This window comes from Chlamydotis macqueenii, chromosome 25 (genome assembly GCF_036417535.1).
Source record: "Chlamydotis macqueenii isolate bChlMac1 chromosome 25, bChlMac1.mat, whole genome shotgun sequence".
Classification (NCBI taxonomy): domain Eukaryota; kingdom Metazoa; phylum Chordata; class Aves; order Otidiformes; family Otididae; genus Chlamydotis; species Chlamydotis macqueenii.
In genome coordinates, this window is record NC_141580.1 from 3,630,948 (window position 1) to 3,655,485 (window position 24,538).

At 47.4% G+C, this 24,538-nt stretch overlaps 1 protein-coding gene across 1 annotated transcript in view; it reads left to right on the forward strand.

Moving 5' to 3' along the window:
• Positions 1-24,538, forward strand: part of TANC2 (tetratricopeptide repeat, ankyrin repeat and coiled-coil containing 2) — a 241,105-nt gene that overhangs the window by 192,782 nt on the left and 23,785 nt on the right. Inside the window, exons 14-18 of the mRNA XM_086766662.1 lie at positions 45-211; positions 2,222-2,829; positions 17,105-17,213; positions 21,946-22,068; positions 22,780-23,016. Coding sequence (XP_086622788.1) covers positions 45-211; positions 2,222-2,829; positions 17,105-17,213; positions 21,946-22,068; positions 22,780-23,016 — 1,244 coding nt within the window. The remainder of the gene's footprint in view (positions 1-44; positions 212-2,221; positions 2,830-17,104; positions 17,214-21,945; positions 22,069-22,779; positions 23,017-24,538) is intronic.

Genomic DNA, 24,538 nt, shown 5'->3' on the forward strand with positions numbered 1-24,538 from the left:
TGTCTAGCCTTTCAAATGAATGCTTTTTCTTTTTCTCCTGTCAGAGAGGAAGATCCCTGATGAAGATTTCATTATATTAATTGATGGTTTAAATGAGGCTGAATTTCACAAGCCGGATTATGGAGACACCATAGTATCGTTCCTGAGCAAGATGATCGGAAAATTCCCTTCCTGGCTGAAGCTGGTAGTGACAGTCAGGACAAGTCTACAGGTATGCTGAGACCAAGAACTGTGATAAGCTCTGTCATTGTCACGATGAGCTTTGATACAGATCATCTTAGTGGATATCTGGATTTAGTTAAGACCCTTTATTTCAAGTTACCCTTTTGGCTTTTTTGTACTTGGATTTACCTTCATGTCCCCAGGCTCACTCTGCAGTGTTGAAAGGATCTCATTCACATCGATAAATGTTTATCAGCAAATACTTCAGCTCATTTTGGTGAGGCAGCTCATGTGCCGGCAAACCTTCTCACCAAGCGTGTTAGGAGGGTAGGGCCTGGTGCCTGTCAGCCTCTGCTGCTCGACAACACCCTCTTCTCCATTAGAAGGGCGAAGGAATGCGTCTCTTCATACCCCTTCTGAGTGACCCAGAGGGTGAGAGTGTGATTGTAGCCTGGAGTAGTCGATGTCATTGTTCAGCTCAATGAGGAATATCTTGAGCAGGTGCTCAGGCTCTAAGTTGAATGTTCTTTGGGTTAAATCTGAAGTATTTTTGGTTTGGTTTGCAGCTGGGCAAGTTTTTACCTTCAGCCTGTCCTTAGCTGCTCATCACCGCTCTCTTGGCATAAGGATTGAGCTGACCTAAGTTTGCTGGCTCAACTGCTCGTCTGAATGGAGCAAACTGGGAAGCAAGCACAGTGACCCAGTTAGGACAGATCTGCTCTTTCAGCTGTTTCACAGTAGGACTGGTTGATTTGCAGCATCACTTGTGGGAACATCCACAGTGAGCATCGCAGCCAGAAGCCGAGAGGAGACATGTCAGAGGGATGAGATACGTTTGGGAGCCAACTCAGAGCTGCTCTACAGCTGGACCACCTGCTCTGGGCAGAAAGGCGTGTCTGCAGCTCTGCATTTTTCATTTTTTTCATTATTTGCCATTTTTTTCATCAGCACAGGGCTGCGCAGTTCATTTTTACTGAGCTCCATTAAGCAGTTTTATGGAGATTTGCTAATATTTACTGAGATCCACAGGTTGATTTACTGAGGTCCTCCTGGCAGGGAGCGGAGTGCTGGTTCCAGCTCCATCAAGGGAGCCAGCTGCCGCACGCTGCCTTTGTAGCTGGGAACGGCAGCTGCTCCCGAAGACACCAGGAGAGCACAGCCTATCTGCTGTTTCATGCTGCAGTTCTTTTTTTGCTCAGTAATGGAGTAGATTAAACATCATTTGGAAGAAATCTTTTTGTAATTTTAGGTAAATTGCATCCCTATGACTTGAATTCCTCATTTAATGAGGGCTTTTGCAGCCCTGCACTATTCACTGCAAGCTTTGGTTTCGCACTGCTTACCCTCTCATTTTTTGGGGGGAGAATTGATGGCTTCTCCTGCAACCGCCTTGTCCAGCTCCGTTGCATCGTTCTCCTTCCTTCGCAGCGACCGAGAGCCCATGACTTGAGAGGTCCTTTGGAAAGGCCTTTGGGCTTTGGTTTGTGTTGCATAAGCATCATCCGTGAGCTCAGCGGTTGAGAGAATCCCTGGACGCAGTATCCTGCAGCAGACAGACATTTATTTTGCACTGGGGAAATATTGGCTGTTTGTCCTGGTGTTTCCGTGCGTTTCCATGTTGGTAGTGGCTGTGAGAGACAGGAGCACGCTCCCGGGGAGGTACTTCAGGCTCAGCTTCAGCAAAATCTCTTCCAGCCTCAGATCTGTCATCGGTTGTCCATTCCTTCTGACGTGGCAGCAGAAGGGGTGGCGTGTCAGTGTGTGGTTGGGACGGGAATAACAAGGGTGCTGCTCTGTGTGATTTTTCCAGCCCTTTCCCTGGATGCAGTATTAGGAACCGTGTCCTTTATTTTTATTTCGGTCAGGTTTCACATGAAACCTACTTGATTATAGATGAGATTGTGAGGTCCTGAGGGCACAAACTGCCATCTTGTGTGCTTGCCCTGATGGAAGAGGTCTTAAAGGAGTCTCAGAGGTGCTATTGTAATTTGAATTCAGTTTATTTAATGAATAATAAGCACTGTCAGCATGAGTGTCCTTTTTCTTTCTTTCTTTGCAGGAAATAATTAAGCTGTTGCCCTTCCACAGAATATTTTTGGATAGACTGGAAGAGAATGAAGCCATAGACCAGGACCTGCAGGCGTATATCCTTCATCGAATACACAGCAGCTCGGAGATCCAGAACAACATCTCGCTTAATGGCAAAATGGACAACACTACGTTTGGCAAACTCAGTTCTCACCTCAAGACCTTGAGCCAAGGGTCCTATCTGTACCTAAAACTCACTTTTGATCTCATAGAGAAAGGATACCTAGTACTAAAAAGCTCCAGCTACAAAGTAGTCCCAGTGTCTCTGTCAGAAGTGTACCTGCTGCAGTGCAATATGAAGTTCCCGACGCAGTCTTCCTTTGATCGGGTTATGCCTCTCTTGAATGTGGCAGTGGCATCTCTGCATCCACTAACAGATGAACATATTTTTCAGGCCATTAACGCAGGTAACATTGAGGGCACTTTGGAGTGGGATGACTTTCAGCAGAGGATGGAGAACCTTTCTATGTTTCTTATCAAACGTAGAGATATGACGCGAATGTTTGTTCATCCCTCTTTCCGAGAATGGCTTATTTGGAGAGAAGAAGGTGAAAAGACCAAGTTTCTTTGTGATCCTAGGTAAGCAAACACTCCGAAATCAGAGCTTACAAATGTGTTCATCTAGTACTGTTATCTGAATCATTTCATTTTACAAGGTTGCATGTGGATGCGGTTACTTGACTTTGGTCTGCCTGCACTATGGGTCCCTACCTCTGTACTGGTCACCTTAGATCTTTGTGTTGTTCGTGGAAAGAAATAAGCGCCCCTTGGGCACACAAGTGACCCAACAAACCTAGTAGTCATCTTCAGAATGAGATGAGGTGTTCCTCAGAAAGCCCCAGGTTGACTAGCTCCTGTACAGGCATCACCGAGAGTGTCTGCATTTCGGCAGATTACTGGTGCCCGCTCAGTCTGGAGGTGGGGACTCATCCTCCCTTTCTCCAAAGGTCCTGAAACCATGTGGAGCAGAGGATAAGGAGATGACGAACAGTGTGGGTGTGTCTTTTTCAGTTGGCTTCTTTTTGAAGTTTTGTTCCTCGTAGTCCTGAAGGTGGTTTTGAAAACAAAAGAAGGAACAGAATCAGGCTGTAGTGATTTTTAACTGTAAATGCATGCATAATCTGGGCTCTGACAGCAGCTGAGTTCCTGGCTTAGCTCACAGGGAAGAGAATTTAATCACGGTTAGATTTATATTCTCTAAAGCCAGTGATCGCTATTAACAACGTTATCTGTGCTTCTACTGAAGAGTGGAAACAGTAATTCTAGTGGTTTATCCCATCAGCTGTGCTCCATTTGGCCTGCCTATTTCTTAAAATGTGATTACTGAAATCAGGGAAACATTTGGATTCAGGGCTGTGTGAGTGCATCTCCCAGACCCTATGGCCAGTCTGAAGAAAATACGATGCTATCTGCTGGAAGTGAATAGCCACCTGGCCGATGAAAGCAGCTGTGGCTTTTAGCGGCGTCACAGTAATTTACCACTTTAAATTTTGTGGTAAACAGACTGCAGTAGAAAAATACGATATAGCTCCTCCCAATGGGCATCTCTGCTGTTTTAGAAGGTTCTGCACAATAGTCCCGTCGAGCGAACCCTTTGTAGAGCATCTCACAGCAGCAGGTGTCTTGATATCAATCGATGTTAGTTATTTAATATCCTTCCTCGGGGTCATTAAGTGATTGTCACTGCGTAATGCGTTTCCATCCTGTTTGCGATGCCTGTGCAGCGCTTACGCCTGTGGAGCTGAGAGCTTTCTTCCTCCCAGTCGCTCCCACCCAGCGCTGCTGGTTTTGGCTGGCCTGGCTGTAAGTGAGTTTGTCATCAGCTGGGCGAGGGGAGGGCAGCCAGTGTGCCTGGCCGTTACCGCTCATCACGCAGCTCTTGCCATAACGAACTATAATGAGGGCAACTGGGAAAGATCGCTGCTGTGCTTCATTACTACGGAAAGAAAATGAAGGTGCAGGATCCTTACCTGGTGGGTGGGGCGTCCCACGTGTGTTGGGTGCTGCGTGTGGGAGCAATGTGTACGACTGGGTAATGTGGGGGCTTTGGTCCTCTGGGAGCAGAAATACTCCTCTTCGTGCTCACAGCGATGGGAAAGGGCGTTCTCAGAACACCAAATTCAGAGTGAAACTCAAATGCGCTGCGTTTTAGGTGGTTTCACACCGAAACCAGACGTGCAACCGCACGGGATTTTAGCACGAAGGCACAAATCGGCCTGTATTCACCCGGCAGGTCACGGGCGATGGGGTAGATCTCTGCTCAGCATGCTGCCTTTCATGAACATCACAGGAGGCTTTCAGGCATCACTTTTGGTCCCGTACGTGCCACTTCACGTGATAAATTAATGGTGACTTTAAAGTGTATGGGGAACCCTCGTGCTCTTTGCAAGCGGAGGACCTTTGCAGAGCTAGCCCAACTCAGCTCCTCGCCACTGGCAAAAAAGAAGTTAGGGTGCCTGTAATGGGCTCCCGCTGCCTTGAGCGTGAGCCTATACGTACTGGAAGACTAATACTTATCACATGTATAATGTGCACTAATTGCATTATACTCCGATGGTAGATAACAAAACAGGACACGTTTCGGTGATTAATAGAGAGGACCCCCTGCGATTCAGCTGTTGCGCTCCTCAAAATCCTCCTGTCCACCTCTCGGGGAAGAGCTAACACTGAGATGTTGAGCTCAGCGTTGGTAAACCCTTAGCGAAGATTAAGATAAGCAGTGATTTTTCATTTTATTTCTTCTAAAAGAAGCACAGCTTGCCATGGCGGGAGCTCGTAGGAGTCGCCTCTGAAAATTTGCCTGCGTCTGGTTTGTTCCCAGCGAGTTTGATTTCTGTTTGCTTGGGAATTGAGAAGACATAGCAACTGTATGGACAACTCCCAAAGTTCATCGTCCAGTGTTGCAGAGATGCGCCGTTAGTGTGAAGCTTGTTGGCCTTGCCATGTCAATACGTAGAGAGTCAGGTTGCTGAGGCTGATTTTTTCCCCAGGAGAAGAGCTTTGGAGTGAAGTGTGGTTTTGTGAAGCTGCTTTTAATTGACTTACCCTGACAGAGTGTCCAGGTGGGAGGACGTTACGAAGGAAATTGGGATAATGGGCCTGGTGTCCACAGCACTGCAGCTGGGGTAATCTTCCTCGTGTCATTAATGAGAGTTCCCGTGTTCTCGGAAACATGGAAAAGAGGGGAGAGGAAGAACACAATGTCCAGAAATCATAACGTTTTTCTACAGTTTTAAGATAAACAGCAGATCTCCATCCTCTGGATTTTTATGTTAGCCTGTTGAGATGCTACACCTCTTCTTTGACCCCTTACCGTGCGCTTGCTGTCCAAAGCAAAGGATAATTGGCATCGAAGGGGAACGCTATCACCGCAGGCTCTCCCGCAGGGGAACCCCCCCAGCATCCACTTGTTTAACAGCAGGGCACCAAAAAAGCCTTTGTCAGAGCGTTTAAGCAGCATTGCGGTAATGACTTCCCCAGCCTGTCAGTGTAGCGCTGTTAGCCGAGCGGCTCAGTTGACAAATAACATAAAACGTCGTAGGGAAAGATCCGATCCTTTGTGACTGGTGCACACAGAACGTGGTTGTTATTGTACATTCGCTCGTACGCTTTTCTTAACCTAAATTCTGCTGTCCTGCTGTGCTGCTTTCTGCCTAGACTTAATCAGAAACTTCCCTGCGATTATTTTCCGTGCTTTTACAACACTAATAAAATGTTTTATCCCTGTGCTGCTGATGAAGGGACTGTGAGGGAGACAGAAGTGAAGTGATTTACTCTGGCAAGGCGGTAAGAGAGATTTAACATCTGAGTTCCTTGTCTAGACTTGCTTTATAGTCAGGGAGAGAAATAAGAATGATTCATTTCATCATGAGCTGAAAGGTTGGAACAGGTCAGATGAAGAGTGCCTGGGAAGCATCTCCTCCTCTGGATTTATGGAGGGAGCTTGGGGTGACGGGCTCACCAGGAGATGTCTCCAGTATTGACAAATAAACCTGGATGAGATAGAATCACAGAATGGTTTGGGTTCTAAGGGACCTTCAAAGCCCATCCAGTCCAACCCCCCTGCCAGGAGCAGGGACATCTCCAAGCAGATCAGGTTGCTCAGAGCCTCATCCAGCCTGGCCTGGAACGTTTCCAGGGATGGGGCATGAATCTGTCCAGGCTGCTCTTCTAACCAAGACCCAGGGTTCTGAGGTAGACTCACAGATTTTATTTTCTTGTGCAGGAAAGCTAAAGAGGGAAAAAGAGTCTATGCTGTTGCACCCATATGACTATTGTAGTTTGGGCTTTTCCTTCTCAGGGTGGCACTGCTGTGCATGCTGGTGGGGTGTCCTCTGTCGTGACCGCTCAGTCTGGAGCGGGGTAGAAACAGGCTTTTTGTCTGCACTGCTCAGGGAACTTCTCAGCATCCACGAGGCCTTAGCAAAATGAAGCGTTTGGATCTTCACCTCGAGTGCTTCACCTCTGGCTTGGATTCATCTCACCTAATTTTAGATGCTTGCAATTCACGCCTCAGTTCCTCAGGCAGCCGCTCTGATCTCCTTTAATGCTCAAAGCAATTCGTCTGGCCTGTTTTCGCCGTGGACTTGGCTGAGCTGAATCCCATACCCAATCCTCTCCGCTGCCTGGAGGGCGGTCCAGCGTGACTCGCTCCGGCGTGGACATGCCGATCGCGGAGAGGTGACCTGCAGCGGGCTGGAACTTGGAGAAGATGGGAAGCTGCCGAGGTGGTGCCTTCAGCGTAGGCCTGCTCCTGTTTGAACTCTGCAAGCGCAGCCCGAGGTGTTTCTCCCACCTGGAGAGAAGGTGTTGGATAGGAAAAGAGAAGCTCTGCTGAGCTGGGCTTCGTTAAGGCCAGTCTGCAAGTAAGCGTAACGAAGAATGCTTTTTGTCTGCAGAAATTAAACTGTTCCTTAACACGACGAAGGCTCCATTCTGCTTTGGCTCCTTGCTGTGGCATAGCTGTTTGGTTAACTGCATTTACCCTGTGGTTTACCATATGATGGGGACAGAAGCTTTTTTCCTTCCACAAGAAGAGCGAGAGCAGCGATGACAGCGGTCACCGGCGTGATGATGGAGGAGAGTCTCCTGGTAGGAAACTGCGGAGGAGTCTCCTGCTGCATACAGGATGTTTTCAGCGCGCGGAGATGCAGAGCTGTTCTCATGGGTACTACAGTTGTGGCGTTAGTCTGAAATCCCAAATATCTGTGGCCGAGTTTCCAGAAAAGCTGAATGCTCAGGTGTGGGGAGACCCAGCAGGCATTGGTGTCTCCCAAAATCAGGGTGGAGGTGCCTTGCTCAACGATGGCACCATTGGGCTGAGCTGGCTCTGAAACCCAGGCTTGGCAATACTGCGTGAGGAACCGGTACTCTGCAGTGGATGTTCTCTTCAGGGCGCCGAGATGCTATCGGGCAGCTCCTGCTCATTGTCTTGATCAGAAGATAACTAATAATCAGGGATATCACAAAAAGTAAAATCAGGGAGAAGTACTGGGAGCTCCGTCGTTGAGGCTGAGGGCATCTCCTCATCTCTTCCCTCCTCTTCTGCATCCACAAACCAAACCTGTTCCTGTCCGTGCCACCCCAGATGAAGGCACCCTGTGTGGATTGGTGTGCAGCAGCGATCCAGGCAGAATTATACGTCTCTAATCCAACACGCCGAGTTGCCATGGTTTCTAGCAGAGCTGTCTCCCGATACAATACCGTGTAGGTATTTTGCATTTTTCTTTTTCTCTTGGGAGACGTGCTGCAAGTGGAGGCTTTTCCTACACAAAATGAGTGTTTTTATATGTTACCCAGCAAAATGATGGAGCGTATACATTAGAAAAAAAGTCAGGTTGTTTTTTTTTTCCACTTTGATGGAATATTTAATCTGGTTGACAAATAACTATCCCCAGTCAAAAGATAATTAATTTAGAAAGTTGGGAGGAAAAGAAGTTGGTGAAAATGGTGTTTATAAAAATTCAAGGATACAACAAACAGCTTTAAATGTGGGGTGGATCTTCACGTTATGCATCAGCTTCTTAAAAATTATCCGCAGTTAGCCCCTCCATACATAGCTCACTTTGTCGTTGTGGCGCATGGATTAGTTGAGGTTTTTCCTCTTTTATATTATAACTTGCTGAAAAGCTCTTAAAATACACTGCTGTGTTGTTAGCTGAAATGCTCAGGCGTTCGCCAAAACTCAGGCTGTGCCTGAAGCGTTTGCTCTGCAGTCACGTGGGATGGATTTTACTGAGCGAAGCAAAGGTGCTGTTTGAATTCAAGGTGAGGCAAAATAATGGATTTAGGATTTATTTGAATCCCTTATGCAGAAAATTAAAAATAATGCAAGTGCTCGCTGGCACCATGTGAGGACGGAGAGGAAGCAGTCGGGTTTTCACGAGCAGTTGGCGGCCACCTCGGCTGTGGCGGTGCGGCAGGGAGCCTGGCGCTGCTGCTTCCATTCTTCTTTCGCCTTGCTTTGCCATTGGAATTCCCTCTCTTCATGTCTTTCATGGCTCCAGAGCACCAGTTCTTTTGCTCTGTGCCCGTTGTAACTCAGCTGGGCTTTTCTGAGTGCCCCCCCCGGTCCAGGTCGGCGCCAGCACGGGGTGCGTCGGCAGAACCGGGAGGGACCTGCTGTCGTTTGTCGCTGCGCTGTCTCCAGCTGTGGGCTGGATGCCACGTGTCACCCAAATACAGGAGGTCAGTTCTCGTCCTTGCCCAGCCTGCTGTCCGGTCGTCTGCACTTGTCCAGGGCCCGTGCTGAGTTAGTGTAATTACTTACCAAATCACCACGGGATCTAGTGGCTTAAGATCGTTTCCACAGCTCTGATTTTGGTGGAAGCGTGGAGCGTGGTGGAAGTGGTGGCTTACCCATGATTCGGGACAGGGCTTTGTCTCTACCGGTAGCGTGAGAACAACAGTACAATGTTTCTTGCTCCTTTAATTTCCTGCTCAAGCTGGCTATAGCGAGTGCCATATTTTTGAATCACAAAGATGAATCCATCATCGTGTCCTCCAGTTAACTGGAGGGGCAAACGCAATCTGTTCACCAAGCGGTAAAGACCTGATGGAGTGCTGACTCTGAGAACACAACTTTTAGGCTTCCCACGTGACTTCCAGAATAAAGTATCCTGATGCCGTGACTTGTAACCAAGTACATTCTGAAATGTGAAAATAACGAGCAGTAGCACAACAAATTGAATGTGGGAAACTTATTTTCTGCCAGCATCTCTAGATGTTAACTCTCATTTCATGTGGGAATACAGAGATAAAAAATAAATTATTAAAGCCGATTGGGCAGCTGTAACGGGGACTTCTCTGAGCATCAGAAGCCAGTGCTGGTGTAATACGGGGTTCAGGGCAGGGTGCACGCAGAGGAGAAGGAAACTTGGACACATTCGTGTGGTGACCGTGTCTGGCGAAGCGGTGAAGTGGCTTAGCTGCAGGTTTTTCCTCTGAAATTTGGGCAGGGCTGCAGCTGCAGTGTCAGTTGGAGAGAAGAGGAGAAATGGGAGACAGATTGTAAATGGTGACGGATGAGACGGGGAGCAGATGCGATCGCTGCCACCGTGAAGGCCAGCAGTGGAGCAGCGTGTTTGAACCGGCTCGTTAGACACGCGGCCCCAGCATTCGGGTGCAGAGGGGGTTTTCAATATATTGAGTGTCTTGAGTTACCATCCTCATAAAATCTTTCCTTTTGCTTTTCTTCTGGGCTGTAAACTTGTGTGGTGTACCATTTTCACATCTAAAGGGAAGGAAGTATTCACAGAATAATCCATTCTGTGGCGCTGAGCCACCGAGAAGGGAGACGTGGAGTTAATGGGCAGCAATATCAATGCTGACCGAAGAAAGAAATGTTGCTTGATCTCTTCCTGTTATTTCAGTCCTTAAATCTTAAGACCGGCTTCCGGAGCAAAGCCATCTTCCAGCAGTTCTGGAGACAGTAGCCCTGACTTGGTTCCCTCTTGGTTCTTACGCAGTCGTTTACTCCTGGTCGGAGTGGCAGTGGAGCCTTTCCAAATCGCACTCCTCATCCTTCTGTAACCCCGTGTATTTTAAATTATGCCAGGTTGAATGAGAACAGAAAGCGTATCGCCGTTGGTCTTTGGAGATCTTCTGTGCAGTCACTGGAGAGCTTTCTGAAAGATGTTGTTATTCCTTTTACCCATCCAACGTGTTTATTAAACATGCCAGCAGTCTTTTCGCACCGCTCTTGGACAACGCTGCTTTTCTCTGAATATAAAGTGATCTGTTCCTGGCAACCGGCAGATTTTCTGAAAAGCTTTGTGAACTGAACGGAGGCAACGGAATTGCATCTTTACTCTCTGGATCTGATTTTTTAAATCTCATTAAGTCAGGGCCTGTAAGCATTTGGAAATGCTTTTTTCTCTCCTTTATCCTTCCCTTTTTGTTCTGTATTTTTAAATCGTCGTAAGGATCTTTGCTTACCATAAATCTGAAGGGTGCCATCAGAGTTGTCTGGTTTTCCTCTTTGCTGCTTCTCTTGGCAGTCCCCGCGCCCAGCTGCCGTTGTTTCACGTGGTGTGGAGGTTCTCCAGGATCGGCTCCTGACACGGATGCAGCTCTGTTATCCCGGAAAAACCGCAGGCCAGCTCTTTCTCTGTGACAGCCAAGTGTGTAACGTAACCCAAGACACGCGCTCCCCATCCTCCATGCACATGGGTGCAGCACAGTTAGTACCCACGGAATTCTTAGGAGACGGCCTTGAGAAAGACAAATGAGGCCGGGATTGCGAACAGGCCTGCAGCGTGGTTTCCGTTTCAGCTGAGCTGCGTGGGTGAGGTCATTGCTGTCACATCCGTCAAAGGTACTTGAATGAACTTTCTGCCTGAATGACACGGCGGTGAACGCTGTTCGTACCACCTCAGAGGGGTAAGGAGCGTTCCAGCTCATTCAGAGTAGGAGTCATGAAGCACAAGGTGCTCTAGAGCATCTCTTAACGCTGCAGCTCTCCTGAAGTGCTGTTTATTCCTCTCCTGGCTGCCTCTCCCGTGCCTGGGGCCGAGGACGTGGGGCGAGGCAGCATTTGGAGCTTGTGTTGCTTCAGCACGTCCCTCTGGATGTGAACGGGATTGTAGCTGGGCAGATGGTATTGGTTTTACTGGTGTTCGGTCACACCCTAGCACTGAAGAGACAGCCAGGGAGCCAATTGATTTTATGGGATGTCAGAAACTTTTACACCCTCCATCACTAAGATGCTGTTACTTAGATTAAAATTGCTCTTAAGTACAGGCCGGGTGCTGTTAAGTGATTCCATTTCTGCTTTTCAAGCGCTCACAGAGCGGTTTGTGCAGTTCTTTAGCTCGCCTTTACGTGAATCGCGGCTTTGCTGCTTAGACTCCGTGAGGCTGCGGGGAATGGTACCGAAGCTCTGAGACTCAGGGTCGTGGCTTGATACGGACTTTTTTTTTTTTTTTTTCCTGTGTGATGCTTTGTCTCTTGTAAAGCAGAAGCAGTCAGTCTGGCACTTCTGCTTGGCGACAGTAACAGCATGATGGAAATATTAAATGATGATTGAATGTCTCTCTAAGAGACGCGCTTTGGTGGAACCAAGGTGCTGGGCTGGGTATGCAAGTCTATAGCCCGTGCATCTTCTGACGTGTGGGTTGAGCCTCGTCACCTGTATTATCAAAAAAATGAGCTTAGAGCGTTACCTGTAGCCCATTTTAGCATGGAAATCTCATGTTTTCTACGCAGAACAGTGCATTTCTAGTTTATGGTTGAGGCCATTAGGTGTTCCTCGGTGTAACGAAGAGTCGTGGTTATGGTATGAGTGGGTCAGTGCGACCAAGAAAACTGTTGGGTGAAGAAAGTAAGCAGCAACCGTGCTGGCATAGGTTTCTTGTCCCACTCATCAGGAAGTTTGTCTGCAGTTTCCTAGCACAGCTGGAACTGGTAGCACACCACTGCTGTGCCCTTGGTTGCTTCTAGACAGAGTGATGGTTTTTGATCAGACGCTCTAGAGCTTGGCTCTCTGCAATGAGATCTGACCCAAGGGGTGGGAAGAGTCTTCTTGGCTGTGAACTTGGCTGTCCCAGCTAGCTCAGCAAATTAGAATCATTAGGGTTGGAGGGGACCTTTAAAGCCCACCCAGTCCAACCCCCCTGCCAGGAGCAGGGACATCTCCAACCAGACCAGGTTGCTCAGAGCCCCGTCCAACCTGGCCTGGAATGTTTCCAGGGATGGGGCATCCACCGCCTCTCTGGGCAGCCTGGGCCAGTGCTCCACCACCCTCAGTGTAGAAGATTTTTTCCTAATATCTGATCTGAATCTACCTCCCTCTATTTTGAAACCGTTACCCCTCGTCCTGTCCCACCAGGCCCTGCTGAAGAGTCTCTCCCCACCTTCCCTGCAGCCCCCTTTGGGCACTGGGAGCCGCTCTCAGGTCTCCCCGGAGCCTCCTCTTCTCCAGGCTGAGCAGCCCCAGCTCTCCCAGCCTGGCCTCACAGCAGAGCTGCTCCAGCCCTCTCAGCATCTGCGTGGCCTCCTCTGGACCCTCACCAACAGCTCCACGTCCTTCTGCTGTTGGGGGCTCCAGAGCTGGACGCAGCGCTGCAGGGGGGTCTCACCAGAGCGGAGCAGAGGGGCAGGATCCCCTCCCTCGACCTGCTGGCCACGCGTCTCTTGATGCAGCCCAGGATGCCATTGGCCTTTTGGGCTGCAAGGGCACAGTACCAGCTCTTGTTGAGCTTCTTGTTCACCAGCACTCCCAAGTCCTTCTCCTCAGGGCTGCTATCAATGACCAGTGTTAATAATTAACGATAGTTAAACCAGTGTTTAATTCTATAGGAAAGAATATTGTGTGCTTAAGAATGTTCCCTATTTTCTTTTAATTTTCTCGTTTAAGGTTAATTCCTTGCAAGTTAACTTTCAATTATAACATCAGAGGGAAACGTGTGATACAGAAATCAATAACTTGAGTTTTGGTGGTTAAATGATCCTTCAGGAGGAGCTCGCTGAGCTGAGCTTGGCCTTTCTGCCATCCGGACAGACATCCTTCTGGAAGCGGAGGAGGCTGTGGGCTTTGTCAGAGCTGACGTTATTCTCTGTGCCGTAGTTACAAAATTTCACTGCAGAGCTGAATAAAATATGAATGCACGTCTCCTAGAAGCCCAGATTCTCTGGGCACAGTGTCAAATCTCTGGATTTTCGAACGGTTTCGTGGGATTAGCTGGAACAAAGGAGATGTGGGTGTAAATCAGGAAATATGGACTTCAGTAGGTTCAGAAGTAAACAGGAGAGATTCTCACTTGTTTTTTGCCTTCTTTACTCCAGTAGTGCAGTGCCTTAACACTAGAGCAATCTTACATCCTTTAAAATGTCTTTTACTTTGCCTGAGGGGTAGAAGAGTACAGACGAAGCACAGATCTGGGAGCTTTCAATATTTGCTGTTGTGTTTCTCCATGCTCCATCACAGCTCTTAGGTCACACTGGTATTTTACTGGTGACGCCTCGTCCCCTTCCATCTGGGGCACGATGAGGGATGTGCCCCCTTTCTTACAGCTGCTGCATGCGTGCGCCGGCTCGTGCTACGTAGAGGCTCGGAAAGGTGAAGACTCTTCTTTGTGGCTTTCTATATCCACGTACGTGCGCAGCCGTGCAGGCACCTCGGCCGGTACAGGAGCCGACGCAGCCAGCCTGCCAGAGCAGACAAAGGCTGCCGGAGCTGAGCTGGCAGCACCATTAATTTTTCACGAAAAGAAATCTTGCATTAAAAATAGAAAAATCTCTGATGATGAACTCTGCGGTGGTGAAATTCAAAGCAAATCATTTTGCTGAGCTCCTTCATGTAGAAATCATTACTGCCATCCTCTCCTGTATTAAAAGACAAAAAGAAAAAAAAAAGCCTGTGCTGTTGGAGTCTGGTTTAGCATGCAATTAACGCTGACAGAACAAGTGACTGCAAGTATTTATCAAGGAGCCCAAAGCCAAGGTCTGGGAAACGTTGCAGAGGTAATGTATTACTCATGAATACTGCACTTTATTCCGGAATAGTTGGTACATGCCTTATTCACAGCAGCCGAAGTCATGCATGTAATTAAGTTTAGGTAAATACCCTACCAGCTGCAGCTGAAGAGCAATTTCGGAGCCAACTGTGGAACCTGGGCTCGTGTGCCGGTCTGGAGCTGCGCTTCCATCCCTCGCTGCGAAGAAAAGACACGTTAGAAGTTTCTGGATCTGAAATTCGTGCTTAGGATGAATGTGGTTACAGCTGCGTTCTGAGCCTTCCCAGACATTTTCGAAGAGTTTTCCATCAAAAAGCAAACAAGTGGCGTTATTTCCTGAAATACAGAGGTAGAGAGGGGTGGCTGCAGCGTCCCTCTGTGCAGCCGCTCCCGGATCTGCGGCGGAAAGCCACGCTTCGTGGTCGCCAGCCTGACGACTCCCCGGGAAGGAAGCGAGCCGAAGGCTCTGAATGGACTTCCACCACCAACCTTTCAGCGGAGGTAAATGCGTTGGCTCTTCTCCAGCCCGTCAGCACAGCATTGTGAATCCGATGAGCTCCTGAGATGCATTAAGTGTATTAATGTGATGGTAGGTTTCCATAATCTGGCTGAATGGGGACAGATAAAATCTAGCAATCGCTGCGCTCCTTGACGTGCAGCTGTATCTAGCAACACTCAGGCTGCGTTTCGTAGTCACTTGTTTCCTTCTGATCTGTTTCTCCTCTCCACGGGCATTCCTGGAGGTTAGCCAGCACAAAGAGCAAATGCATTTCTCTGTCTCCTTTGAAAGGATGTGACCTGATGTCCTCCTCCCGCTTAGAGATGGGGAACAAAGAGGGGAAGAGCGAACGGAAGGAAAGGCAACAAGCTGTAGATAACTTGAGGTGCTGCAACCACTTTCAAGGCCCTTCTGTTTTCCCAGCTTTTTACATTTTGTCGCTTCTGTTGGTGCTGTATGAAGAATTCTCACAGCACGGACACGTGGAAATCGGTGGCACTGCCCTGTACACGAGGCATCCTGCCTGATTTTAAGCACTCAGCTGAGGCATCTAAGCTCTGTCTTGATAAGCTGGGTCACCATCTGGAAGAGCTTCTCCTTTTCCAATTATCAGGAGCATGGAACTACAGGATCCCGATGCAAGCATCTTGCCAAGGTGTGGAGAGGAGTGTGACAGGCGAAACACACAAAAAAAGAGGGGTTTTTTCAGGTTCTTTTTCGTCTCAAGTCACCCTGAGTTTCAAGGGTCCCATCAGTCCATAAAAACATTTCACACAAAGTTCATTATTTGAGTTGATGGTGCTGCTATAAATTTAGTTGCAGTTTGGAGAGAGACACAATAGAATTACCGGCGAAAGAGTTTGTTTTATTGCATGTGAACAAGATACAGTGCTCTTGCACCTATCAAGACCTGCAGATCAGGTCCTGCCTTGCAAGAAAAAGGCGTTTTCTTTTCCATCGCGCTCCTCCAGCGGGCACGTGTCCACGTCCTACCAGTACCACGAGATCTGGCAGAGCCTCATCGGGCTCCGCTAGGATCAATCCGTGGATTATCGATCCGAAAGGAGATTCACTGGCAGGGCCTGGGGAGACCTTGCCAGGCACCTGGCTGTGGCGTTACGAGTCTTTCACTTTTCTATTCCGAGCTGATTTTGAGACGGGGTAATCATTCTTCCTGGATGGAGATGGCGCTGGTAAATCCCCACCACTGTGAAAACTTCTTGTCTTCTGGAATGTTTACCTCCCGTTTGGCCACATAAAGCACTTTTCCACTTTACCAAAATTGTGATGAGCTAATCGTGTTCCTTGTCCTTAGAAGCCCTTTTCAAACCACAGTTAATATCATATTTTATTTTCTTTGGCTGGAAGGAATTGGGTTGCTTTTATGTGTAGTCACATTCTGATTTGGATCCAGAAATGAGGTGGGTTGAAAAGGCCTCCCTTGGGAGTACTCAGGGGCTTGAAGAAGAACACAGATTTGTTGGCAAAACCAAGAAAAACGCGAGTCCCCAGACCGCTGAGGTCCAAGCGTGGGCCTCCGTGCCCTCCCGCCCTGCGTGCTGGCTCTCGCTGCGCATCCACGCGTGCCTGTGGGGACAGGTATTTGCCCGTCTCATCCCGAAATAGTTTGCAATACTTCCCGGTTTTGCACCGCCGGCGTTTTGTGTGTGTGCGGAGAATCAGCTCCTCGCAACTTTGGGAAGACTCAGCCACGGTGAACTTTTGGGTTTATAAGCTGGGAGTCTGTATGTTTAAACACAGCAGTAAAAGTCCATGTGAGCGAAGGAAGTTGTTGGCTCTTTCATTGTGTTTTGCCTTACGCAGGGCTCTGTGTGTCGCTCAGTTAATTTACTTTCATCGTCAACCTGGCAGGTCATTGTCAGAAGCATCTTTACTGCTGGAAGAGCTGGAGAACGCATTTAGGAGGAGTTTTACATGGAAAATAAAGTTGTTTCACTCTGCCCGACGTGTCACAGGGTGGAGAATGTAGCTGTCATCTAAAGGATGTTTTTTCAAAGTGTGGATGTTTTACATACGTCATTTCTAATTACTTCAGGATCAGTGGCGTGCTCTCCAAGTATGGTTCTCTGCAAAGCGACTGTGAAAGGAGCACTTCAGCTTTCATTAAATTGTACTTCTGGTGTGTCCAAATTGATGTCTGCTCATAGAAAATACATTGTTTTATTTTTGCTGTCCTCCGTTGTTTGGGGGTTTTTGAGCTATGAGTGGTCACCAACAATAAAGGATGCAATGAGTTGGGGGTTTACAAGTGAGAGTTAGTCCAGCTCTGTTTCCCAAAGCTGGATGAAGTTGAAGGCTTAGCAAGAGCAAAAATTGTTGTCAAAAGTTGTTTTGTTGGTGTGACAAGCAAAGACTAACCTACTCTTTCTTCTCATTTTAGGAGTGGTCACACGTTACTTGCCTTCTGGTTTTCCCGTCAAGAAGGAAAACTGAATCGACAGCAGACTATTGAACTGGGACATCACATTCTCAAAGCACATATTTTTAAGGTAACAAAAATTAAAATGAGGACTTATGCCAACCTCATCCTCCTTGCGTGTAACCTGCCAGCACTGGCAGCGTTCAGTCTCTCCTTGTTTTGGGTTGCTGTAAGAAGTGTGAGTGCTTCAGGCTGCTGAAACGTGTAGAAGTGAGCTTTAGAAAATTGGCAGTGGTGTAGAAGAAATCCTTGAAATTAAATTGTCCTTCAGACTGTAAATTCAGCAGATAGCCTCCCTACCTCAAATTACTCTTCTACCATAAGAGCTTTCTTCCTCTGTAGGATGAGTTCCTGTAACAACATCTAGAAAAAATAAATCATTTAAAAGGAGTGCTTTTGAAGAATCCAAACCAAGTTTTAGGTTGTAGAGGGAAAAATTTATGGTTGTTCAAATCTAATGGTCGGTCTGTTTTACTCTTCGCGCAGACATTTAGGACCTGGGTAATTGAAAGGCAAGCTCGGATGTGAGTGTCTTGTAAACTGAGTATCATTCTTGTGCCTGTTGGCCCGTGAACCAGAAGATGGAAATGAGAGGATGCATTTGCAAGGTCGCAGGAAATAGAGAATTTCTTTAAAATATTAGGATCTGTGGGTGCTTAACAGTGGTAAAAATGAGACTGTATTTTTATCTGGTCTATATCTGATTGTACAGACTTAAGAACTTTAGCACTCCTGTTAGCGTTCCTAGAGCAAACAGGTAGTTTCTGTGTTGTGTCAGTCCTGTTGGATTTGATTTATTGAGCTCCCGGTGCCAAATTCCCCATCAGGTGTAGCAGCAAAGTCCCCCTCCGTTGGGAACGTGATGGCTGGAGCCAAAGGGAGGAACCCCACATCAGCGTGTGGGGTTCAGATTTTCAGATTTTCACCCCCGATCAGTGTGTAATTTTCAGATTTTGAGTTGACGTTCCCAGCGTTCAGCAGTGAGTTTACTGTTCAGCTGCCATTAAATCTGGTTCCAAATCTTCTTCGTTTCACACTTCTACGGTAGAAACAAATAACAGGGCTTCAGGCTCTAAGCAAATGACAATTTTCATTAAATGGACAAGTTGCCTCTAGATTCCAGATTTAATTGAACAATATTTACAATAGTAGAAGATGCCAGTTAGCATATGAAAAATGTTGGTACAGCCTTCTGTTTCTAATCACGCGGCAAAATCCTTGGTTTTGCAGCACTGCAGTAAGAGTAGTACGTCTCGGGGACAGGTGAGCATGACAGTATGGCGTTGAGAAGTACTGTAAAGTTTTGGAAAGGTCTGGATTAGCTGGATTTGAAACACTGTAAACCTTAGTATTCCTCTTTTCCTTGAATAGGTTTATTTTTACTCCTTAACGAGTGTTTACTGAGGGTTTGTGAGCGTTTACTGAGTGAAACAATAGCTGCATTAGTTTCTGAAGGAGGCATTGAGCTGGAGTATTGCAGACCACGTTTAAAATCTTGAGCATTCTTTAAAGGAAATATTTCCAAGTGTACGTACGCAGACTCCTTTTCCTGTTGTTGCTGACTGTATTTGTTCCTAAACAAGCAGTTTGTTTTCCACTCAAGCTTTTTGTTCTGCCTGAAGCCGTTACCAGTATGACCTCCTGCCAAGGAGGGAGCGTGTCAGGTCATCGGTTCGGTCTTTGTCCTGAAGTATCGTGTTAGAGCAGCGCAGTGATCTTCATTTTGAAGGTGTTTGTGGGGGCCTGATGCCGTTGTAAAAAAGGATAATAGCTACCAGTGCGCGTCCAAGGCGTCCCTGTGGTCCCAGGTCCAGGCAGCGTCCCGCCGGTCTCCACCGTCAGTGTCGATCCTTGGTGGGGAAAGCTCTCAGGGGTCTCATTGTTAGGGGTCAACCTTTTATGCCAAGTAGCAAACTTTGCTCCTCCTTTGCTTCGGGGCTCTCCGCCTGTTCTCAGCACTTAGGACAGAAGTGTGGTTTTTGTACACTATAATGAGCAAAGTTCCGTTAAAGGGCACTTTCTCACCGCTGTTTTTGAGACCGCAGTTGTGATTCATCCTCCTCGATAGCAGCTGCGCGGTTATCTCTGCCAGTCTTGACGACAGGGCTGAGCCCTGGCACCTCCGCGCCGCTCTGTCCGCCGTCTCAAGGGTGTTGTACATGTTGTTAGGCCAGAGTCGGCCTTGTCCATAGCAATCACGTTCCATTCCCAGGAAAAACAGCTGCGTCTCAGGCAGGCTGCTCGCAGCAACTCATGTCAAGTTGTGAGCCTAACTTTTAGGCCACATCAAATCCATAGTCCACCTGGAAGTCCTCGATGACAAGGTTGAGACAACGCTGATTTTCTGACCCACCCTTACACCCGTGAAGCCAGGAGAGGATTAGGAGAGGGCTAATGATGGGACACTTGGAATTTCCAGGTGGAAAAAAATCAGCGATGCACAGTCGCAAGGCAATGACCTGGTAGGTGGGTGTAAAGAAGCTTTCACGCTCCCTGCTTTGCTTGATGGCTGAGATCTGCTGGTTTTCTTCTTTAAACACAAACATCCTCAAACACTTTGTGGGGAGGAAAAAAAAGTACAAATGTTTTAGTCTTTTGAAGCAATTACCAGTCTTAACAGGAGCATATGGAAACCCAGCTTGGAAAGCCTGGCATGGAATGAAAGGGCAAGAAGAGAAATGTGCAGTAATGATACCAGAAGACCCAAACTTCAGGCTGACGTATGTTTTGCAAATCAACCAAAGAGAAGTCTTGAATTTCATCTTAAATTAGTTAGCTAAAATGTCAGTAATCCAGAAATGGGTGTCCCTTGTCCCCAGATTGAGAAAGTGATGGCAATTAGGGGCAGAAACACTCACTTTGACAGCCACAGGTACATAAAGGTGTCTGATACTCCTTGAGAAACAGCCTTCTAAAGGTCTTGTCTGGAAGGTGCCAACGGCCAAACAGCAGAGAAAGCGATAAGTTAGAAGTGAAGGATGCTGGCACCTGCGGACGAGGGTACAGGACAAAACCAGCAAGGCTGTTAGAAAGCCGGGGTTGTGTGGGGTCGGCAGAGTTACTCAGCTGAGACGCGGATGGCCAGGCCGTGCCTTGGGCCTGTGTCGGATGGCCTCAGCGAAGCGAAAACCCCGGATGGTATGTTGGGTTGATGTTGTGTCCAGCTGGGGTTTGCTTTTGCTGAAGGATTCCACCCGCTTTACGGTTCTGGGCGGAAAAGGGAAACGGAAAAGCAGGTTTGTTTCAGGAACTGAATGATAAAGATGTTGAATGTATTTATTCTTTAAAGGAGAAATGTAATATTTTTTGTTGCGCTAGTATCTAAGTATAGATGTTCTGATACGGTGGTTAAGATTCTGGTAGCATATGTGGTTATCTTGAGATGGCTGACATGGAAATACATACTCTTTCCCTCCGTCCTGATGTGACTCAAACAGCTGATTTATGGTTTTGATGGTACTATAACTATTTTTAAATTATTTTAACCATTTATTGTAAAATTGTTTTCCATTTGTCCGATTGTACTGAGTTCACTGAAACTTAATGTTGACCGCTAATGTCCTGTATTGTGTAATTGCAAAAGCAGCGTTTAGTGGTGGCTAAAATTCCTGAGCTCTTTTTCTGCTTCTTAACACAAGCAGATATTTTTCTCTATTTAGTTCCCTGAATTTTGAAGGAAACAAGCGCATGGAGTTGTTATTTATAAAAGCTGTCTAATCTGTTGCTTCTTTTTATGGTAAAAGCCTTTCAAGTGACAAATCTGTTGATGGCTGGTGCGATGTTTCAGAATATCTTTCGTGCGTAGGTATTGGAGGTCTGCAACGGAGCCCAGCAGCGGGCTCAGGTGAGGATTCCTGCAGACCTTCCTTTAGAGGAAACAAATCCCAGCTTTTGCTGCCGGTTTGCTTCCCACCGCCCTGCCCCGTGCATGTCAGTCATCACACAAAAGATCTACCAAGCTGACACGGGATCCTGCCGCTTTGCGCAGAGAGCGGGGACCACGCGGCGTGCGAGGAAGGTAGAGATCAGGGTTTGCATATCAAACCAGAACTGGCCGTGTCTGTATGGTTTCCATGGAAACAGCAGATTTTAATGGTAAATCGATGGCAGAACAGCAACATATAGGGCGTGCCCGCACCACACGACGGAGCACGGCGCGGTGCTGGAGTTGCAGACCCATTCCTCGCCTTTGGTCCAGCCGTTGGCTCCCACTGTTGGCTACGCAGCGATGATTGCTCCTTCGATAGGAGCGGGGGAAACTCGCTGAACGGTTCTGTGCTCTGCCGATGGATGTCGCTGGAAAAAGATGTCAGACCTGTATATTACGTATAGCCTGAGCACGGCCGCCAGCCGGAAGGGTTGGAGACAGCCTGGTATGAGATAGGGGAATGCTGCTCTGGGCTGTGGTGGAGACTTCCTTCATTTATCTTCTTGTCAGCAGATCAGTTTAACTGTGTGAATAACGAGGAAACTTTGGGAATCAGTTCTGGCAAAATAATGTTAATAGTTGATTAAAAAAGAAGCGTGCTGTGCTCTTTAGCATGACATTTTCTGAGGGTGTTGAATGGATTCAGGTTGCTCACGGTTTAATTCTGCCTTTCCTAGACCTTGGGAATGGCTACAGTTATTTCCTACAAGCTTACTAATTCACTGCAAAGGTCGGATGTGGCAGATTATCCCGTTCCCTTGTGTACAGCTGTTAGTGTCTTGAAACTCTTTGAAGTCCAAAGACCCAGGAGGGTCTGCCCGGCATAACTGAGCATACTTGTAGGCTTGCATCTAAGTCATCTTTTCTTTTTTAGGGGCTGAGTAAAAAAGTTGGGGTATCTTCGTCCATCCTGCAAGGGCTTTGGATCTCCTACAGTACTGAAGGTCTTTCGATGGCTTTGGCGTCTCTGAGAAATCTCTACACCCCAAACATAAAGGTACTGAAGGGGAGAGCGGGGGTGGTTCAGAGCTGGCACGAGAAGCTCCCAGCCATGTGCAGGAGCCGTGCGTAGAGTGTCTGCTGCAGTTGCTGGCCCATGGCACTGGTCCTACCTGGGCAGCACTGAACAGCTTGCTGGCCGTTCGTCTTGAGCTGGGGAGAAGCCATCAGTTCCGCTATCTGGGATGATCCCTCAACTCTTCTACTCTGACCAGGGATCTCCTTTTAATTGCGGTGAGGGCACAGTGGATTTGCGCCCGTGCAAAATTATTCCCTTGCATTTTTTTTCCTCTCCAAAGATCTGGGATGCGGCAACTGGTGTTGGAATCTGACAGCCCCGTAAAGGGCTCTGGCTTAGGCGGGCACTAACTTGAAGGCAGTGCCAAACCCAGCGCTGTGTGCTGGTTCAGGCACTTCGTGCCCGCTCGCACTGGTAAGGATGAGTGCGTTAGCTTGAGTGACTTCATCTCTACAGCAGAAAGGATTTCAGACTGATACAGATTTCACATTGTCCTTCATCTGGAGAGGTGTTTGCGCTGGCTCTTTCCCATGCAGGCGAAAATGGCTGAAATGGACCCGTGTGTTTGGCAAGTGGTTTTACTGGGCATTTTATGTCCTTCGCTGTTTGCTTGGAAGCATGCAGAGAGCCCTGGTGTAAATTCTTTTGTTGCCCTGGCAATCAACTCATGTCTCTCTTTTCCCTGTGCAGGTCAGTCGGTTGCTGATTTTAGGAGGTGCAAATGTGAATTATCGGACCGAAGTTCTGAACAACGCCCCCATTTTGTGTGTCCAGTCTCACTTGGGTTACACGGAGATGGTGGCTTTGCTCTTGGAGTTTGGGGCCAATGTAGATGCCGCTTCAGAAAGCGGCCTCACCCCCCTTGGCTACGCAGCTGCTGCTGGATTTCTAAGTATTGTTGTGCTGCTGTGCAAGAAACGGGCCAAGGTATGTGACCACGCTCTCCTTGAAAGCCGATTTAAACTGTTCCATGTTTATGCAAGGCAGGGTGCGAGCTGCAGGTAGGATACATAACGCTCGCTAAAGAGTATCCTCCAGCAGATGAAGCCAGGATGCTGCTGCAGAGGGTTTGCTTTTCTGCTAAAATGCGGTGTCTTTGAAAATCTTGCGTTGAAACCAAAGCGAAGGAACTCCTGAGAGTCAGTAATTCGGTATTCTGGAGTTCAGGTCTGAGGAAGGAACTGCCTAATCATGCTGCACCGGTGGCCCTCTGAAGGGTCCTTGAACCTCGCGAGGTTAAAATGGCAACGTTGCTCTTGCAGCACAGAGCTTTCTTTAAATATCTCCTTGAGATATGTTTCCCAAAAACTTCTATTTGACTTGTCCTAGAAAAATACCCTTTGTTTAGCTTTGTGGTGAGTGTTTGGAGTTTTAATTGTATATAATGAGTCAAGTTTAAATATTTGGTTGAAGAAGAAAATTGTGCTGATTTCTGAAGTGGAGCCTCCTGGAAGCAATTTGTGGTTTCTCTGTATGTTTAGCTTCAGTTCAAAAAGCAAAATACGAGTTTGTCTGGTTTTGGTATGAAAGTCAGGATGACTGAGGGACCCATTTAGATCTTGCCGTGTTGTCTGTAATAACGCGAGAACACTATGAAGGGAAAAAAAGAATTCTGCTTTTGTTGGAATATTTGGAGAGAGCTGGGTGATTCCCTCACGCTCGTTAGCAAGAAACAGCATTCCCTTTCTGAGAACAGGAGCGTTTGGGCTACAAAATGCCGTGAAGAGTCCTGCCACTTTTCCTTGAGTACCTCAGCTGTACTGAGGAAACACCCCAAAGCCAGCTGGGTTTGGTTTGAAGGCTGAGGTGTTTGATTCTGGCATAGAAAACTGCAACGCTGATTGCTGTGTACATTGAGAAATGAGAAATATTAATAATATTAATATATGACAATGTGAGAAATGTCCCTTATATGTAGATAACTATAATATTAGTAGAATATATAAATACAATAATTATTTCTCATATTTATAATAGGAGAAATGAGAAGTAACTCATTGCAGCCCACTGCAGGGCGGTAGCAGATCTGCCGGTCCTGTTTTCTCCGCGTTACTGGTATTGAGATAGGACCTAGAAATCCCAGCTGATGTATTCAAGCATCGAGTGAAAACCATGCCCTGTCCTGAAAAGCCAACCAAATACGTTCCTACAGGGCTGCCAAGCACGATCTCTGTTTCCTATTGACTTCTGCCTGCGCTGGGCTCGCGTTGGGCGTTCGAGTGCAGGCTGAGGCACTTCCATCTCTCTCAAAAGAAACGGTATCTGGAAAACAAACCGGTTTTCCTGTTGCGGATTTGGATGAAGGAGATGGTATCGGTGTGTATGATTTCAATCTGCAAGAGAACACGGTTGCTGGACTTCAGGACGCAAAGGGGAAAATGCTTTTGCAGCCTTTGAGTCTGAAGAAAAGGGAAGAAATGTAACTTACCCAAAGCAAACACTTGTGGCT